At 36.7% G+C, this 21,593-nt stretch overlaps 1 protein-coding gene across 1 annotated transcript in view; it reads right to left on the reverse strand.

Moving 5' to 3' along the window:
• Positions 1–308: 308 nt before the first annotated feature.
• Positions 309–21,593, reverse strand: part of YWHAQ (tyrosine 3-monooxygenase/tryptophan 5-monooxygenase activation protein theta) — a 48,910-nt gene continuing 27,625 nt past the window's right edge. The window contains exons 3-6 of the mRNA XM_049902799.1: positions 6,136–6,259; positions 3,850–4,013; positions 2,928–3,023; positions 309–1,034 (exon numbers count right to left, since the gene is read on the reverse strand). Of these exons, the coding sequence (XP_049758756.1) occupies positions 975–1,034; positions 2,928–3,023; positions 3,850–4,013; positions 6,136–6,259 (444 nt within the window). The 3' untranslated portion in view covers positions 309–974. The remainder of the gene's footprint in view (positions 1,035–2,927; positions 3,024–3,849; positions 4,014–6,135; positions 6,260–21,593) is intronic.

The following is a 21,593-nucleotide window of genomic DNA, read 5'->3' on the forward strand; positions in this document are numbered from 1 at the left end:
CTGCTGTTACATAGGGCATAACATTTCACAAGGCTTTTTTGGGACTACAGTCGATGATTAGCAACACACAATTGTGGTCCAACTCTCTAAACGACAATCACTAGACAAACTGGACACCCTCTCACATGTGCACAAATCTGCATGGAAAAGTACTAAAGTTTTAGACTTGGACTTGTATACTTTACTTCCCCTTTCTAGTGTATTAAGAAATGACATGCACTTTAATTGCCAAAAGTAATGCTTGTATTCTGGCAGCAACATGCTACTTCGATTACATAGTGAAGGTGAATACCAGAACTACAAAGGCAGGAGTGTAAGTGAATTTTTATTGGGAAGGGAAGTTGTCAACTTAAACAGCAGCAAATGAATAGTGAACAAGGAAACTCCCTTCTGTCACATATATACATGGCCTCCCTAATATATAGGAGGCATTTCAATGTGTGACCCCTAAGCCAGAAATGTCAAATGCTTTTCCATTCAATCTAATACTTCTGGATTCCCACTAAAAAGGAATACGTTAAGAACATGAGAAGTTGCTTACTGAAAAACCCCCAAAGAAGAATAAGGGAGGGAATGTAGAAATTAAGAAGTTATGCAGAACACTCTTTAATTGTAATTAACTACATTTTCATATCTTCACAGTAATACAAAACACAGTCACTTGCAGAACTGGTTCGGATTACTTAAATACCAGATACATTTTAGTCCTCTATAAGTGTTTGGAAGTTACTTATGTTTCTATGAAATGAAGCTATTAATACTTTTCTACAGCAGTAACTGCACACCAGGAAGGCCAAGACAAACACAAATCAAGGAATGGAGTTTTCCCAAAGCTGCAGTGTGAAAAGAATATAAACGGTTGATTCCATACACATGAATGGGCTTTTTTGCTATAGGAAATCCAAGTGGAGGAAGGAATGGAGATGTGTAAAAAGGTTTCTCGAGGAGGGAGAAGGATGACACCCTGTAAGCATTTAATTTTCTGCCCCTTCTGCTGCATCGCATTCTTCTCCTGCACTGTCTGATGTCCACAACTAGGAAAAGAAGAATCACATTGAATGATTATTTCTGGATCAGACAAGCATAGCAAACTCTATCATTGCATCAAAGTGTAATTCTGAGATCAGCAAGTTACTCAAACATACAGACCAGAGATTATGGCCAAGAGTTACAGTTGTATCTCTCAAGACCCCAAATACCATGCCCACCCCCCTAAAGTGTATCCTTGTAGACTTTTCACTACGCATGTACAAAACGACACACACACATTCACTGTTCAAGTCCTTTTTTTTACAGCTTACACTTTTTATTTAAGAAGTGCTGTAATTTCACAATAAGGTGACATTTTCAGAATTTAATGATGTCTCCATTTCCAGTAGCCCAATGCTCTTCTTAAAAGTACCACTGAATATATGAGACTAATAAGGCAAAAAAATTTTAAAGTGGGGAAAAATCCCATAGTCAAAGGACTATCACACAGAAAAAGAAGTAGACTTATTTTGAGTTACTCCAAAAAGTTACAAAGGAGTGGATGATGGAAGTTACAGGAATGCAGTGTGTGTATGTACATATGTACTGAATGGGTTCTTGAATTTAATAAAACTGATCTCCAAGGATTTTTCTAATTTCAGGACAGGATGATGAAATACACAAACACACACATAGACACACTCACAGAGACACAGAGTCAGTATTTACTGAATATAATCAACAGTTCACAAAACTGGTTTTTATTGAAACACCACCGATATACTATAGGCAATTTTAGAAAAGCTAGAATCCTATATAATCTTTAAGTTACAATTGCTAATAAACTCTTAAAAACAAAACAGAAAAAAAAAACTTGAACTGTTTCCATAAAAAGCAAATAAAAAACAAAAACTGTTAAAATTTTTTAGGTAATAAAAGATAGCTCTGAGCTCTATCTGTGAAGTGGTTTAATGGCTGTTAGTTCCCTGGCTACCCTTCTGCAGCTACCTCACAACCACTTCTGATGGCTAGAAATGCGCCTTCAGAGAATACCCGCAGAGTTCAAGAGACATGCTGCTAACATTAAAGAAAAAAATCCAATCTAGCAAAATACTTAAGCTATAGATAAGAGAACTCTCTCAAACCCTCCCAGTGCCCCTCTCCCCAACAACTTGCTGGGGGGAAAAAAAAAATCAAACTGGGGGCCAGGAGAACTATTTTATATTTAAAATATGTATTCCCTTCTTTTTACTTCCTGTTAAGTCTAAAACTTTCAATATCAAATTTACCTGAACCTAGAAAAGAAACTACGTGAAGCCTGAGATATATATTTTTCTCCATTACTTCATCATCTGTTTATCCAAGAAAAAGTAAAAAAGAAAAACCAAAAGAAACAAACTCAGAGGCTTTGCCTAGAAGCAGACTGTGAGCTAGAAACACAAGTGAGGACGTGGAGTCAACTCAGGTGCAGACTTACTCCTTAACAAGTGCCTGCAGGGCATCCCTCGGGGTTCACAAAGTACATCTGTATCAGAACAAGGCACTTCAAAGCAATTTTAGGAGTTTTGATACCTACAGAGTCCCCACCTTGCTATAGCTAATTTACCCAAAGGAAGAAAATACTTAAACTTTCTGTATTAATTTATTAACATCTACACTCCAATGAAATAGTCAAAGATGTTTTAACATTTGAATTTCTACAATCTTAGTCCCTTCTCAGGAATGTCCAATAAAATGCCTCATCAACTCGAAAACCTGCTTGCCTATAAAAGAACAACTGTGCTGTATAAAATTCTAACAGGTATTTGATGTTTTTATTTATATATCTATATATTTATTTTTTTAAATGAAAGTATAGCTCTGATATAACTACCCCAAAAGAAAGGCGGAGTAAATAAAATAGAAATACTTTTGTTCCTGAAAAGGAAACAAATGAGAAGAATTAACAAACAACTCACTGTTAGGTTGTCTCTAAGCAACTGCATGATAAGGGTGCTGTCTTTGTATGAGTCTTCATTCAGTGTATCCAGTTCTGCAATGGCCTCATCAAAAGCCTGGCAAACAGTAATACCCACGGTTAAAAATACTGTTATCCACAGGAATTGGTTAACCTGTAAGTATTACATCCACTTTTATAAAATAGGTGAACACCCGCCTTACGTTGTATAATCAATTAATATTAAGACTGAATGGAATCGTTCCCTGAGTTTAAGAACTTACGAGTATAATCTAAAACATACAAGGCTATACATATTTAAACAGTAAACAAGCATTTCTTGGTTCTTTCACAAGACATGCAGCACAGTAGCTAAGGGTAATATAGTTCTTACCAATAAGAACTACTGTTTACTTCCAAAAGCACCTCTTTTACTCTATTTTAAGATACCCTGGGGAATACAGGTATTCTATTGCTCAAACACGGCAGGATTAATTTCCATTCCTTTCACCTTTCTTCTTAAAGTTAATCACCAATATGCTCTTTAAAAACAAAAACAAAACCAGTTGCCACCAAGTTGATTCCAACTCATAGTGACTCTATGGGACAGAGTACATCTGCCTCATAGGGTTTCCAAGGAGCAGCTGGTGGATTTGAACTGCTGGCCTTTTGGTTAGCAGCCAAGCTCTTAACCACCGCACCACCAGGCCTCCAATATGCTCTTTAGACAGATATTATTGCTTATATTCATAGCTGGGGGAGATGAAGGGGTTGGGAGCGGAAGAGGTGGGTCATCAAAATGGTACGAAAAAAGGAAGAGATAGCTAAATAATTGCAGTAAAAATCATCCCCGGACATCCAATTAGAAAATATCTAAAAATCAACATATTTGCTAACTCAAATAACCTTAGCTATAGAGGATATTTCCTGAACACACAGCTTACCGTCTTAGCCAGTGTACAGGCAAGCTCTGGGTTATTAAGGATCTCATAGTAAAATACAGAAAAGTTGAGAGCCAGCCCCAGGCGGATTGGATGTGTGGGTTGCATCTCCTTCTTGCTTATATCAAATGCCTCTTGGTAAGCTCCTTGGGAATTATCTATCGTTTCTGTGAAGGGGAAAAAAAAGTATGACAGTGTTAATACCCATCCAATATACAGTACATTAACGCCTTAATATATGCCATTAGCTCTCAGAAGAACACGATTCTTCTCTGTAACTCTCTTTAAGGTCATAAGTAGCAAACCAAAAAACATTTAAAAACCAGTCTATAATTGTTTGCTTATAATCAGCTTAATAAAAAAACTGAGTTAATATATTAGATATTTCCATCTTTGGGGCTATAATCATTTTCTCCTTTCATATCTGTTGATTTTACTGCTTGGAAACATAGCAATTAAAAATAACTGGAATACCCTTTCCCAAAAATAATGAAAACACTTTTACAAAAATCATTGCCACCAAAATCTCTACTTTTGTGGCTTATTATTTGTGAAAACAATGCTGACTGTCGGTACCAAGAAGCATTATGTAAAAGACAATTAAAAAATGCCAATCTATACAGAACAAGATCTGTTCTGACCAGTTTGATTACTGATCTAATAAAAAAGTCAACTCAAAAAACATTTAGGAAAAATTAGAAGCACGATTCTGATTATTCCAATGTTTTAGAAAGGGTAGATATTCTGAATGAGGCCACTGGCCCACTAGTTTTGGAGATACCGACCTAACAGAAATATAAGCCATCCCTTTATGACCTGAGTGTGTGCACTTCCCTCTGTCTGAACTGGCCTATCTACCGATCTAAACACGGACCTAAACCTTAAATATGAAGGAGCTCTTGCTGTCTGTCAGATAAGTAGTAGCAAAGTGTCTGAACCCTTCGGTTGTATTATGCATTTATAAATACAATATCCCAGACTATCAGAATATCCTATGTGTGGAACTTGAAAATGCCTATGAGCCGGAAAGGGTTAAATCAGATTAATACTGTAGCTATATCTCAAGTCTCCCAAAGACATCCCTTTGACTTGCTAAAGTTTAAAAATGTTCAGTTCTGTGCAACTATTTATCATATCCAATTTTGCTTATCTTTAGGACAAAAGAAATTACATATCAATAGCAGCATAAGTTTAGCATCCAGATTTTGTTACAGCAGGATACAGCTTCTCTTTGTATCTTTCACCTACACTGATATTTAGGATGGTAAAACTGTATCATTTTCAGTTAGTAACTATCTGTGGGGGTAGTGTGTATGTGGGCACCCCACACCCTTCTTGGATGGGGCAAAGTTACAAAGTAATAAAATCATAAGCTTACTGGAAATAAAAATGGTGTTAAGTGATTATTTCTACTTAGAACTTACTTGATAAATTTGAACATAGATAAAATAGAACAGGAGCTGTTTTATACTCAGCTACTAATACTCTAGGAGGCTGAATTTACTCCTAATAAATTTACTTTGGCTTTTCTACAACCAAGTTAGGCAATTTGGTTATTCTTTTTCCCATATCCATGTTTTCTATGATAGCCTATGGTAAAAAAATAATAATTATATAAGTATTTAACACATCTATTAATCAATTTTATCAACACTTCTTGCCTGTTCAATCTTCTGAAGGAAGGCCTAAGAATGTGGGCCACTCAAACTTACTCTAAAATTGGAACAAACCATATACCGGCAGGCAGTAATCCAGCCATCTCACCTCTCCTCAGAAATTTTGTTCTATATAATTAGTAGTCAAAGCTGTAACCCTTTAAAATAAGGGAGTAGTGAAATGAATCAGTACAGCAGCCAGAAAGAGTACAACATCCCGTTTTTATACGGCACGGGGTTTGGTTGGGGGCTTTTACATAATTTCCAATTATCTTAAGTTTCAAAGTATAATGACACTAAAGGCCATGTAAAATACAGAATCATTTATAAAGCATATGCAAAGAACTCTGGATCTAAAATTATGGTCAATCAAAATTCTAAAGCATAAAAGACTAAGCCTGAATTTAATACCTTATCAGATTGTAATGAGAGTTTCATTTAAAAAGTACAGAATGTAAACTCATGACATTTTCGAGAACACAGGTAACATTATTCATTTTCTTATTTCATTGATTCCATGCTCTTTAAAGTTACAGAGAGCCTAAAGACGACATACAGACTATTGTCATAGTGTCCTGCTTACTGACCCGCTTCTTTTTTTTTTTAATTTTGCTTATAAACCAAAAATACTCACGTTTTCGATCATCACCGCATGCTACTTCAGCAAGGTACCGGAAATAATCTCCCTTCATTTTCAGATAGAAGACCTTACTCTCTGGATTAGTTGCATTGGCTATTAAATACTTATCCAACAATTCCTGAAAGAAATAAGATAAAACAATTAGGCACTAATAAAAGCCATTTAATTACAGATACTAACTTAAAATGATACACTTCTGCCTACAATACATTGGAATCATTAAACTAACACAGTAACGCTATACTACACCACCCCAAATTTGAAGGATGTTCTTAGGAAGCACAGATCAGGTTGCTTGTCATTTGTTGCCCTAGCAGGTTTTATGTGATTTGGCCCATAGCAAGAAGTAGTTTCGAATGGTAAAGCTAGATTACTGAACACTGCAATTAGAAAGAGCCCGTCTGTTCACTCATCCTTTCATTCAACCAACTGATACGTGCTAGATGGTAAATACAGTATTTGACCCAGAATGAGGGATAAAGACTTAAGGTCTCTGCTCTCAAGGAGCTCACAGTCTAATGTGAAAAGACACGAGTACACCATTAACTATACACCAAAAGCTTAAGACAGATATGAATAAGGTGCTGGGGAAGCACAGAGAGGGAGCAGTTGGCTCTGCAGGAGATGGTGGCTGGCTTGATAGGCTTCACCAGGGAAGGGATACTTCAGCTGTCAAGAAGGAAGAGGAAGAATGCTCTAGGAAGGACACTGGGTGTGGAGTCATTTTAGGGAGTGGACGCAAACTGTAAGGTATCAAGTATGAGGCAGAACAGTATAATCAACATAGCCTCAAACAGTGCTACTCAGGTTCTCTGCAGACAAGTGCCAGTCCAAAAAAGTAAAGAAATCAAGAGTGTTTTAGAAACTTATACAGCAATTTGCCAGAGTAATTTTACGTCTGTTGAATCTAATTATTAAAACACCAGGCTTGTTTTTTCTGTCTCATTTCATACAAAAAGAAATTACATCTGATCCAATGGCTTCTTAAACTGAAGCATTTCTACTTCTGGAGGCACATGGTGTACCTGGGAGAATAAAATGTCACAAAACACACATATGGTAGATATATCTTCTTTGACTGCCAATTTTACTTGATGCTAAGTAATTTAAAAACATTTTTGCATTAAAAAATATAATGGAGTAGAATTAAATTCTCAAAAATTTTAAGATATTAACTGTACCTAAGACTCATAGGTTTGCCTTGGAAATAAAACCAATAAATACGTATAAAAGCACAGAACAGCATGTGGCATATGTTAAGTGCTCAATAAAAAAAAAAAAAAAAAGTGCTCAATAAAGGCTAGCTATTATTAGCCAGCAGGTGTTGACACTCCTCTGCCTAGGAGCAGGGTGAGAAGTACTGCCTTAGGCAGGGAACAGACAGTATTTGTGTTTAGAAAAATAGCTACAGCTATAAAATCAGTAAAAACTATATAAAAATACCAACTATGATGCAAAATGAGGAAGTCTGGAGAATCTTCCAATGACATGATTTAGAATTCATGTGAATATATTACCAAAGAATAAAAAAGCAGGTTGTTACGAGATCTAAAATAAGAAAAAATTCAGAAAATATAGTTACAGTCCTCAGGAACACTTTCTTGCTCTTTACCTGACTGAAAATGGCCTAAATGCAACAACTACATCGTAAGTTATTTTAAAGGAAATCAGAAAGACATTTTATAGTGTTTTAAATGCTTAAATTTAAAGGATATTTTAACTGTTTAGATTAAAAAAGAAATTTCAAGTGAACTTAAAGCTCGAAGGGGGCAGGACCCACAAAAAATAAACCTTAGAATAAAATTGTATAACGAAGCCCCCAAAGCTTACACATTATAAAAAGTGGCATGTATCAAAATTGTGGCTTAAATTCGAGAAAGATTCTTGGCCAGGCTTGCAGCAACAGAGGGCCTTAAGGGTCGTGCTCAGACACCAAGGGTGTCTGTAAAAACAAGTGCTGCCTCAGCACTGCCAGGGGCTTGAGTGGAAAAAGAATTGAGGGATTAGACTGTAAGAATTTCTTCTGTTCGACATCACCAATACTGACTTTCAACTTAAAAAATGTATTTATGGACTGAATTTAATTTGGGGGGGGGCAAGAGTGAGACAACCACAAAAAGACAAAAAGTTCACTTGTTTCTAGATCTCTAACTTACAGTCATTATTTAAATAAAAAGCAAAACTAAATAAACAAACTAGAGTGGCTTCTAAGATGTAGTACCAAAGAAGACACAGTATTTACGAGAGAACTACCGCCTCTTGGTTGTACCTGTACCAAGGAACTACGATGTGAAATAAAACGCCCTTCACTCTTCTGATTCCCGTCAGTCGGTCAGTCAAGAAAAGATCCCAAAAAGGGGCCAGCTGTGCTTAAGACATTATTGTCCAGTCCCCTAAAAAGCTACTCAGTGGCGTTAGGAGCTAATACTTTTTGATTAAACGTGGTAGCAGAGGCTGAGAAATGTCGGACTAGAACAAGGGCCCGAGGTGACGAGTAGAAAGGCGAGATCTGGGATTCGGCACTAACTCTTCCTAAGTCACCACCATCAGATGTGGGAGCTGTCCCCCCGATTTCATCACCCTTAATCACTGGTACACTTTCCTTCCAAGGCCTCTGCAACGTGCTAAACAGCTACTTCATTAGCAATTACACAGCCGTTTAGGAGCTAACGGTAAATTTTCTTTTCTAAAATTATTAACTTGGATTACTAGTTTACATATAGCCATTACGTACGATTTACAGGGTTGGGCTTTTATAAAGTGACTTGTGCATTACTTCCATCCTGGAGTTTCAGCCAGGTATCATGGTTCTCTGTCAGATGCCACTAGCTCTCTGTGAAGGAAATAACAGGTGCAGAATAATTCTGTCTTTCCATATGCTACCAGCAATGGGCATTTATATTTCAGCCCAATTAAAAGACAATGGAACCAGTTTCATGTCTTATCAAAATGATCATGGCTGTATCTGGTGTTATTAATACTAACATAGGGTATAAATACTTAAGGTGTATAGCCTAGTTGTACAACTTATTTTTTAAAAACTCAGAACACAGATCAGAGAGGAAAAACAATCAATCAATAAATCAGACAAGTGGTTCCCTGAAAATCTTTCTAAATAGGTTGCTAACATTTATACAAAGTCCCCCCACTAATTTCTCCTGTACATCATTCTTGTCAATTAAGCAGTAGCTCACTTTTGTAAACTCTTCAACCAGCAAATTTTCTGATCTTGGGAGGCTTGGAGGACTAGAACTGGGTTTCCACCAGGGCTGGCAGTATTATCTGACTGAAAGGTAGAACACAAGTAGTACATTCCTTTTTGAGAATTTGAGAGGATTGTAAAGAGGTCACTGTACTACCCAAAATTACAAGATGGACTAGTAATTGAGGACACTCTAAACCAAAGAAATACGAGCAAAGCCGGAGTAATGAATATTATCATACAGTTGGTTTTAGGGAATGCTAAAGGACCTTAGAATAAGCTTAATCTCAGAAAAATGGATGGAAATAATAAAGACTATAGCAAGAAAGCTGTAGAGAACTATATAAGAAATGAAATTGTTAAGAAATATTGATGTAAATTTAATATACTAAATATTCTTTTTACCCCCATGTTTTAAAGAAAAGGAGAATAATAACAAAACTCCAATACTATCTTCTATCTCTAGGAGCACATTACTTTTAAATAATTAAATCCTACCATCACTTCAACAGCTCTTCCAAAACAATTCATTTGGTAATATTTTGTGGCATTGAGCAAACAAAAATTATCTTTTTATCCTAAGTTCATTTATAAGTGATTTTTTTACAGACAAAATAAACTGCTCTTATCTCTCATTATGTAGCTATTCTTTATGTACAGAACTGGCTTATTTGAGAGAGTATAGGTAACTGATAAAGAGCTTTAAATATGAGCAAGATAATCAACAGGGAATCAAAAAGGTTCTAAGGATTTTCAATTTTCTGTCAGCTTACTGAAATTCATTAATAAACACACTACTAACAAGTTCAATTTCCATTTTTTAGGGTACATATACTAATTATTTTCCATAGTTTTTTTTTTAAATCAGACTAATAAGCACACATATTACCATAAAAGAATAGTTATACCATATTCTTCACTCAACAAATATTCAAGTACTTGATATGTGCCAAGCCTCATCTTAAGCATTTTAAAGGTAATATATCCTAAAATGGAGCATAAGAGAGAGTTTGGCCTTAAGTTAGAGATACATTTTTAATTACTGAAAAAAAAAAAAAAAATCAAGATACTGACATTTACACAATTAACAAAAATGTAAAAGCCTATCAAGAATTAATATAGTATACAGGGCAATGTATGCATTTAGTCAACTGGCACATTTGTCTAATAATAAAATCTAAATTAACATTTCAATTTCAAATATTTTATATCTAAGGAGCCCTGGTGGCACAGTGGTTAAAGCACTTGGCTGCTAAGTGATAGGCTGGCAGTTTGAACCCACTAGCCGCTCTGTGGGAGAAAGATGTAGTAGTCTGCTTCCATAAAGATTTCAGCCTTGGAAACCCTATGCGGCAGTTCTGCTCTGTCCTATGGGGGTCACTGTGAGTCGGAATCGACACAAGGGCATCCGCACCAGATTTCGAAAACTTAGTATTAAAAAACAAAATATTTCATTAATAATTTCTTACATTGATTACATGTTGAAATAATATTTTAGTATACAGGGCAAAACAAAATGTTATCACTAAAATTAATTCTACTTGTTTATTTTTGTTTTAAAAAATGTGAGCACTAGGAAATTTAAAAATACACCTGTGGTTCACATTGTATTTCTACTTATAGCACTGGTAAGTAAAGGTAATAAACGTAAGTTGGAGCAGTGGTTTTCAACACTTTTTATTGTCTTTTTACAACTAACACTTCGGCTCCTCAAGAGAAAAGACCTGGCGAGGTGCTCCCATAAAGATTACAGTTTTGGAAACCCTATGGGGCAGTTCTACTGTCATATAGGGTCGCTATGAGTTGGAATCAACTCGACGGCACACAACATTAAAAAAATCCTAAAATGAAGTTCAGAGACAATAATACATCTACACACAATTAAAAAATACATTAATTTCCTAATTAAAATATAAGAGAGAACTAAAAGGAAGGTAATTTACAAATAAAAACATACACTTTAATATGTAAATGCTCATATGTCTAAAGTGTAAGCCATAACGTACTGAGAGGTTTGCCCTAAGAATCACCATGAATGCAACAACCTCCGATACCGGCTTACACAGACGAGTTGTATTGGGAACTCAAATATGAACAGCCTGCCAGTGAGAGGAGTTTCAAAAAGAGATTACAAACAAAGCCAAGTACAATCTTCCCTTGACTTTTACATGGAATTTCACACATGATACTATCTTGAATTGGTACAGTGCTTTCCTAGAATTATTTTTTAACTCTTTACTGCGTTTTTAATAAAAGTTATAATATTAAACATTTTGCTACTACTATAAAACTTCTAAAGGAAAACAGTCTCTGTCCCATTCCCATTCTATTCCCTAGAGGCAACTAATTTAAACAATCTGGGTTGTTTCACTTCGTGTTCACTTTCTTGTTTCTAATTTCTCTGTATCAATTTTAGGCATTATCTAAATTTGATGTGAATCGAGCCTCCCTACATATAACCCTTTCCTGCCCCAGACAGTTAAACCGCAATTTGTGAAGAAAACAAAAATCCTCACAACTGGACCAATGTTAAACAGAGAAGAGACTGAAGTTGTCAAGGATTTCATTTTACTTGGATCCACAATCAATGCCCGTGCAAGTAGCAGGCAAGAAATCGAACAACGTATTTTATTGCATTGGGCACATCTGCTGCAAAGACCTCTTTACAGTTTTAAAAAACAAAGATGTCTCCTTGAGGACTAGGGTATACCTGACCCAAGCCAGGATATTTTCAATCACCTCATATGCATAGGCAAGTTGGACAATAAATAAGGAAGATCAGAGAATTACAGTGTTGGCGAAGAATACTGAATATACCATGGACTGCCGAAAGAACGAACAAATCTGTCTTGGAAGAAGTACAACCATAATGTTCCTTGGAAGCGAGGATGGAGAGACTTCATTTCACGTACTTGGACATCTTACCAGGAAGGATCAGTTCCTGGAGGAGGACATCACGCTTGCTCAAGTACAGGGTCAGGGAAAAGAGGATGACCGCCAAATGTATAGACTGACACAGAAGCTCCAACGATGGGCTCAAGCATAGCAACAATTGTGAGGATAGTGCAGGACCTGAGAGTGTTTCATTCTGTTGTACACAAGGTCGCTATGAGTAGGAATCAACTCGATGGCACTTAACAACAACAAAGTACTATGCAATGCTGAACCAAGTAGTATACTTATTATACTATCATTACGTGTCCTTTCTTGTAGAGTCTTTCTTTTTCTCCTGGAGTTAGCAATTGTCTTTTTTTTTTTTTTTTTAACCTAGTTTTCCTTATTCCTATCATGAATTCTTGCTAAGTTCTCCAACAGAGCCATAAAACCTCTACGAAAATTATTTTCCTCACATTAAATAATCATAAATCATTCTATTATTTTTTCCCTGGAGAAGTTCCCTCCTGGATTCCCGTCTTCCTCCTCTTCCTGCTCCCTGGCTTTCTGTGCAGATGTGGTCTTGGGATCCTCTTTGTCTTTGGTTTCTATGTTGCATTCTGTTTCACAGATACCCTTGCTTTATACCTTCATCTTAGCTGAAGACATTCTCTAACAGTTTCCAGAAAAAGAGTTATTTAGCAATAATTTCTTGGTTGTTAACCTTTCATGTCTGAAAATGTTTTTATCTCCCCTTACACTTGGTTGATAATTTAGCTAAGTCTAAAATTCTAGATTAAAAAAAAGTTTTAATTCAGAATTTTGAGGGTACTGCTCACTGTCCTTTAACTTCAGGGTTGTTACTGAGGAGTCTGCTGCCATTCTAATTTCTCACTGTCCCCTCTGACCCAAAAGCTTTTAAGATCTTTCTTTCTACTTCCTATCTTACGGTTTCATGAAGGTGTATCTTGGTGGCATGGGTTTTTGTGCACTTATTGTGTTGGGCCCAAAGATGAAATTTTCTTTGATAGTAGCACAACCTGTAGTGGTTGGATATTAACTCTTAGTTTGACCTTGCAATGTTCTTACTTTTTCCATCCTACTGTGACTCTTTCTGTTATTCCATTGAGAAACTGTCCAGACTTTATCATCCAGCCCTCTAGTAAATTTATTTCTGATTTGAAATGTAAAGATTTTTTATTTAATCCCCCCCCCTTTCAAAACTGCATATTGTTCTTGTTTCATGAATGTAATTGTCCTCTTCTCTGAGACTGGTTGTTTTCTCCTGTTCCCTTTTGTCTGTTTCCTTTGACAAATGTCTGATGATTCTTTGTTATATGTCCAAACTCAAAGTCAAGATATTAAAAATTTGAATGCAAATGAGTGGAGCTTGTCAACTGTCGGGCTTCAGTGAGAGGGTGATGAGGTAGGAACTCTCAGATGTCAGTCCACAGGTCTTTTCTCTGGAACATTCAGTTTCCTTCTGGACTAGCACAGTAGATTTCACCATCCACTATGCAAACTTTTACTAATTCCCTGGTTTTCATTTGGTTTCTTCCTTTTCTCAGTTTTACCTACTTTCCCCAAATCTGAAGCCTTTCTAATTCAATTTCTCCACAGAATGAACTTCTCTTAAACAGGTGAGTCAAAGGAAGATTACATTTATTAACTGGTATTCTACAAAGAGGAGCCCTCTACCGCTGCCCCTAGGATCATCACTGATTCCTGAATTCTTTTTTATATTCAATGTTTTCTAATTCATTACCACCATTATTCGTTTAGATACTCAAATTTGGCCTTTGGGAGCCCCTTTATGCTGGGAGCCCTAGTTCTTTCTAATGAGGGAATGGTATTTAGAACTGAAGGTCTGGGCACTAGTGTTTCTACACCGTTTTTGTGAGAAAAGCCAGGAAATATACTTTTGAAAGATTATAACTTCATAGTGATATGTCTTCAATTCAAACCAACAAACAATACAGAATTCTTCCTCCCTTATTTATATCTTTTCTTTACACACAATAAGAATCTGGTTCCTGTTAACATAAATAATCACACAAAATTGAAATTATTCCTTTCTTGGGTCCTTAACCTGTTCAGTTCCTTCCCTTCCTTAAGGCAACACCACTATTCATTTCTTATATGTCCTTCTAGGTAGTCTATACATTTGAAATCCATGTATGTTCCCCTCTATACCACATTAACATACTACACACACTGCTCTACACTTTCTCCCTTCCGCCAATTTTACACCACCTCTGAGACCATCCTGTATCTGTACTTTATAATTGTCTCATTTTGTAATGCTGAACAATATTCTACTGTATGGATACATAATACTTAAATAGTTTTCTCTGATGAACATTTAAGTTGTTTCCAATCTTTTAATACTCCCAACAATGCACAATTATTATATACTTGATCCTTAGGATAAATTGTTCAACTTTCCTCCTTGGAGGTAATCCCAATTTATACTCCCACTAGCAATGTATGAGTGTCTCTATTCCTCAATATCTTTCTGAATGCTTATTATCAAACTTTACCTCTTCCAATCTAAAAGGTAAAAAAAATCTTACTGTAGTTTTAACTGGCAATTTTCTTAATTATAAATGAAGTTGATTGTTTTTATGTCCTCTCTATTATTGGTGTTTATACCCATTGCCATTTTTCTAGTAGGATTTTTTTCCTTACTGCTTTGTAGGAATTTTTTATATATTAATGTTATTAGTTCATTTTTTAGATGTATCTCCTATGAACTTCATGTACTTAAAAATCCTGTCTGCCAATAAATCTGTAATTATTAATATTTTACATTATACTAAATCAAATAACATTATCAACATTTCTGACCAATATGAGAATCCCAAGTTGACATGACTATACAATTTTAGCACAAATAAAATACACAAAGCAGGTAAGTAGAAACATGACTTTCTCTTATGAACTGAATTGTGCCCCCGCTGCAAAAAATATGTACTGAAATCCTAATGCCCGTACCTGTAAATGGAAACCCTGCTAGCGTAGTGGTTAAGAGCTAGGGCCACTAAACAAAAGGTCGGCAGTTCAAATCCACCAGGCGCTCCCTGGAAACCCTATGGAGTTCTACTCTGTCCTATAGGGTCGCTATGAGTCGGAATCGGCTTGACAGCAACAGGTGCCTGTAAATATGACTCTGTCTGGAAATAGGGGTTTTTTTTTTGTTGAGGTGTCACACCAGGGTAGGATGGTACTTGAGCTTTATCACTTCTGATTTATAAAAAGTGGAAAATCAACACCAAGATAGATACTGAAGATCGCTGGCAGACACCAGAAATTAGTAGAGGCTCACAGAAGGATTCAACATGGCCAAGACCCTGATTTGGACTTTTAGCCTCCTGAACAGCAAGAAAATAAAACTTCTGTTCTTTAAAGCTACCCACTTGCAATATTTCTGTTATGGCAGCACCAGGTAACTAAGACTTTCCCTTCTACTAAAAACAATTAAAATACTAAATAAAAACAGACAAAACCGAAGAAAAATTAAGGCAGAATGCTAAAGAAAGGAAGGGAAACCTCCAGGCACTAGATAGGAAGAGGAAACAAAACTAGAGCAAAATGTGAACATTCACACCACAATCTAGCTCTATCAAGCAACAGGACTGAGGGGGCACTAGAAAAACTGTCATCATTGAGAAGTAGCCACAAATTTCACCTCTTTCTGAGCTCCCCCCGCCCCCGCTTGGGTGGAAGGTACGGTAGGGGTGAGGAATGGGGCTTTCTGTGAAAAACTGAAACCCTAACTCATGCTCTTTTGCAGAAGCTATTCAAATTTTTTATTTCACACATGCTGTGTGAATCCACAAGCTGAAAATGTGTAAAAACTGGCTGCAACTTAGTGAAACCCTGAGGTACCATGCCAAAACAAATAATCTAACTCACTGTACAGACACCTTCACAATCCAAGGAATACACAAGTACCATAGAAAAAGCAACAACCATAGTACTGAAACTACTCAACGGACAGACCATAATGAGAGGTCAACAGACACATTTAAGGTGATTAGTGCCCAAGCCCCCTCCCACCTCCCCCTGCCAAAAAAAAACCCCACAACACCAGGACACCAAACCTGTTGCCATCAAGTCAATTCTGACTTACAGTGACCCTACTAGAACTGCTCCATGGGGTTTCCAAGGAGCGGCTGGTGGATTCATACTACTGACCTTCTGGTTAGCAGCTGAACTCTTAACCACTGTGACGCCAGGGTTCAAAAAAACTTAAAAGAACAATGTGTAATAGAACAGAAGGTAAAAACACTGAAAATGATTAAAGAACTTTTTAAAAATACATACTTTAATATTTATAGATTAAATATACGATACTCAGATCTGGTTTCAAAATAATGGAGGGAAATAGACATTTCACCAAAGAAAATATACAGATGGCTGACAAGCACATGAAAAGATGCTCAACCGCATTAGCCATTAGGAAGATCCAAATGAAAACCACAATGAAATACCACTTCACTCCCAACTGGATGGCTAAGATGAAAAAAAAGGGCGGGGGGGGGGGGGACAAATGTTGGCAAGGATGTGGAGCAGGCGAAACCCTCATCCAATGCTGCTGGAACACAAAATGGTACAGCCACTGTGAAAAACAGTTTGGCAGTTCCTCAAATAAACATGGAACTACCATATGATCCAGCAATTCCACTCCTAGGTATATATCCAAGCGACTTGAAAGCAGTGAAGCAAACAAACACATGTATTCCAGCGTTCATCACAGCATTACCTGTATCTGCCAAAAGGTGGAAACGACCCAAGTGTCCATCAACAGATGAAAAAACAAAATGTGGTACATATGTACCATGGAATATTACTCAATCCTAAAGAGAAATGAAGTCCACATACATGCAACAACATGGATGAGCCTTTAAAACATTATGTTGGGTGAAATCAGTCAACGACCAAAGGACAAATATCGTATGATCTCACTTATATGAAGTATCTAGAATAGGCAAATAAATAGAGACCAAAGATTAACAATGATTACCAGGGGCTGGAGGGAAGGAGAAAGGAGGAGTCATCATTTACAAAGCATTGAGTTTCTGTTTATGGTGATGAAAAATTTGGAAATGGATAATGATAATGGTTGCACATGATTAATGTCATTGATGTCACTGAAGTATACAAGTGAAAAACAAACTGGCAAATGCTGTGTTATATTTACCTTTACAATGATAAAAAAAATAATGGGGGGAGTTGGAAGGGATACAAATAAACCAGAATTTGTAATTGCTAAAGTTGGGTTATGGGTGCATGTAAGTGTACTGAAGTATTTACTTTTGTATGTTTGAAACTTTTCAAGATTTAAATTGTTTTTTAAAGAAAAGAAACAGAAGCCACAGGAAAAGAACAGGATATAATGAATTAAGAAAAGGCAACTTAAAGAATTTAAAAAAAACTTTCAAGATTAAATTAGAGATAGATGAAGAGAAAATTAGTAAAACAGAAGGCACATTTGAAAAACTACTCAGGATACAAAACAAAAAACTAACAAGACGAAAAAAAGTGAAGAGCTTAAAAATGAATAAAAAAAGAAGTTCTAAGATAATATCCACTAGGAATTCTAAAAAGAGAACAGAAAGAATCAGAAGATATTCGGAGTTAATGGCTGAGACTCTCCTGGTAAGAGTGTAATGATAATTTTTAGGGTACCTACCTTGTGGGTTTTTTTTTTACCTTGTTAAAGTCCTCTAAATCCCAAGCAAGATAAAAATAAAACTTATACCTAGACCCATCATGGTAAAATTGCAGAATGCCAAAGACAAGAAGAAAAGTCTTAAAAGCAACCAGAGAAATGGCATGTGACCCAAAAGAAGAAACAACAGTATGATCGAAAATTGAATTTTCATCAGAAAATAATCAAATACCTTCAAAGTGCTGAGAAAAACAACTGTCAGACAAAATTTCACACCAATTAGGGCTCTGTTTTGCATACAGAGGGTAATGTATTTTTAGATAGCTAAGAAGCTTTTTTTTTTTTTAAGAAGCACTGAAGTTCTTTATTATGAAGACTGTGCAAAGGATTGAGTTGGCTATTAAATACAAGAAGTATTAAGAGGACAAGTGTCCTCCAAACTTCTTTTAAAGTGTTATCTAAAAATTTCAGGTTATGCTTTTTTCTTAAGCCAAGAAGTGTCTACTTTTAAGACTATACTTTTCAAAATCTGACAACTGAGCTATGATACTTTGCTACCAGGAAGAAATGTTCTATTAGCATAAGCAACGATCCCAAATATTTCAAAAGAGCCCACCGTCGCTTTCAGCTAACTGACCTAATGTGGGTTCATTTGAGATACTTACTGGTGTAAGTTTAATCAATATCTACATGCTAACGACTCACAAATACCTATATGCCTGCCTGGCTTCACATCTGGCCCTTAACTATTTGGGCAATTCACTTTTACAGCTCTGTACCTCAGTTTCTTCATCTGTAAAATAAGGTTAATCATACTACCTACTTCACAGGATTGTTGTAAAGATTAACAATGCCCAGTCCTTTGCCATCCTCACAATCTTTGCTATGTTGAAGCCCACTGTTGCAGCCACTGTGGGTCTTCTTTTTTGCTGACCTTCTACCAATCATGATGTCCTTCTCCAGGGACTGATCTCTCCCGATACCATGTCCAAAGCATATGAGATGTAGTCTCGTCATCCTTGCCTATAAGGAACATTCTGGCCGTACTTCTTCCAAAACAGATTTGTTCATTCTTCTGGCAGTCCATGGTATATTCAATACTCTTTGCCAACACCACAATCAATTCTTCTTCAGTCTTCCTTATTCATTGTCCAGCTTTCACATGCATATGAGGTGACTGAAAATACCATGGCTTGGTTCAGGCACACCTTCATCCTCAAAGTGACATCTTAGTTTTTAACATTTTAAAGGTCTTTTGCAGCAGATTTGCCCAACGCAATACGTTGACATCTTGACTGCTGCTTTCATGGGCACTGATTGTGGATTCAAGTAAAACGAAATCCTTGACAACATAGTATTTTCTCCATTTATCATGATGCTTATTGGTTCAGTTGTGAGGGTTTTTTTTTTTCTTATGTTGGGGTATTATCCATACTGAGGGTTGCAGTCTTTGATATTCATCATCAGTAAGTGCACTTTCAGCAAGCAAGGTTGTGTCATCTGCATAACGCAGGTTGTTTATGAGTCTTCCTCCAATCCCGATGCTGCATTCTTCTTCATATAGTCCAGCTTCTCAGATTATTTGCTCAGCACACAGACTGAGTAAGTATGGTGAAAAGACACAACCCTGATGCACACCTTTCCTGATTTTAAACTATGCAGTATCCCCTTGTTCTGTTCAAATGAATGTCTCTTGGTCTAGGTACAGGTTCCTTATGAGCACAATTAAGTGTTCTGGAACTCCCATTCTTCACAATGTTATTCATAATTTGTTATGATCCACAGTTCAATGGCTTTGTATAGTCAATAAAACACAGGTAAGCATCTTTCTGTTATTCTCTGCTTTCAGCCAAGATCCATCTGACATCAAGAATGATATCCCTCTTTCCACATCCTCTTCTGAACCCCGCTTGAATTTCTGGCAGTTCCCTGTCGATGTATTGCTGCAACCATTTTTGAAGTTATCTTCAGCAAAATTTTACTTGTGTGTGATATTAATGATAATTTCCACATTCAGTGGGATCACCTTTCTTGGGAACAGGCATAAATATGGATCTCTTCTAGTCAGTTAGCCAGGTAGTTGTACTCCGAATTTCTTGGCACAAACAAGTGAACGCTTCCAGTGTTGTATCTGTGTGTTGAAACATCTCAATTGGTATTCCATCAATTCCTGGAGCCTTGTTTTTTCCCACTGCCTTTAGTGCAGCTGGGCTTTTTCGATACCATCAGTTCTTTCTCTTAAGCACAAGACACAGTGAGACACACACACACACACAAACACACACTCACTCACCTGGATATACCACTGGGACTTTAAACTCTACTCATTTAAAGAAATTTAACCTTCCTAAGGAGCCCTGGTACCACAGTGGTTGAGCATTCAGCTAACCCAAAGGTCAGCGGTTCGAACCCATCAGCTGCGCCAACAGAGAAGTATGTAGCAGTCTACTTCCGTACAGATTTACAGTCTTGGAAGGTAATCTACTGTTGATTCTCTTCCTATTACTCAATTTTCTGTTTTAGGAAAAGCACTCAATTGCTCTAGTCAGAAAGCTGGGTGTTATCCTACTGTTTTCATTGGCCTCACTACCCCTGCCCTCCCATATTTAGTCAATAACCTGTTGATTCTACCTCTCCAGTCTCTCTCACATCGATGTAATTCTCTCCACATTATTGCCACAAACTTAATTCAGGCCTCCTTCAAATTTAGCTTGAATTAATACAACAGACTCTTCGCTACAGTTCTTGTCTCTGGCCTTGCCCATCTTGTACCACCAGCCTGTATCTACTGTGAGACAAACGTTACCTTTCTAAAATTAAGCATCCTCAGCTTAAAACTCTGCAATGGCTCCCTACTCCCCTCCGGGTAAAATCCAAAAATCCCACTCCTTAATGTAGTATTGAAAGAGTTCTTCATAACCTAGCATTTGTTCAACCCTACAGTGTCATTCATCATCCTCTATATTTAGGCTAAACTGAACTTTCGATAACCCCCAATGTTATGCTCTTTTTTTCTTTTGAAAGTCTGGCACATTCTGTTCCTTCTATCTCAAGTCCCTGGGTGTAATTTTCTCCAAGACGCCCTCCCTGACCTCTACAAGGCTGCATTTGGAAATCACAGATAAGCAAGCACAATGTTTTAGGGACATGTATCTCCCCACTCTAAATGATAAGCCACTGAGGGCAAAGACTTTATCCTGTTTAGATATGGCATATACTTGTAGAGTGAATAAATAAAAATGCAAGACTTGACTACAATCTGACTATAATCTTAAAAAAGCAGAAAAAGGACAAACACGAAAAGAAAAAAATTTGGTATATAGTCTAGGAGGTGTGTGAATCATAGTCAATCAGTGCACTGATAAATCCATCTCCTACTGTGCAGATGATGGCCATATAATTCCCCAGTTATGACGCAACATTTACTAAGCAACCTCCTGATTATGACTTGGTTACTATGTGAATTTATCTACCTCCTGAAAGAAAACATGCTGGTCATGCCAACACCTATTTCAATCTTTGCAATAGCTATCTCTCACTGTAAATGAATAAACTAACTTTCCTGGTTTTATACACCAGTCACATAAGCTTGATTATAGCGTATCTATCCCTGAAAGTTGACTCCACCCTTGTGTGTTTTCTAGCCAGATTTGAGTCTACAAGGCTAAAAACCATGCCATAAACTGCAGTAAACTCATTGAG

Source organism: Elephas maximus, chromosome 12 (genome assembly GCF_024166365.1).
Source record: "Elephas maximus indicus isolate mEleMax1 chromosome 12, mEleMax1 primary haplotype, whole genome shotgun sequence".
NCBI lineage: Eukaryota > Metazoa > Chordata > Mammalia > Proboscidea > Elephantidae > Elephas > Elephas maximus.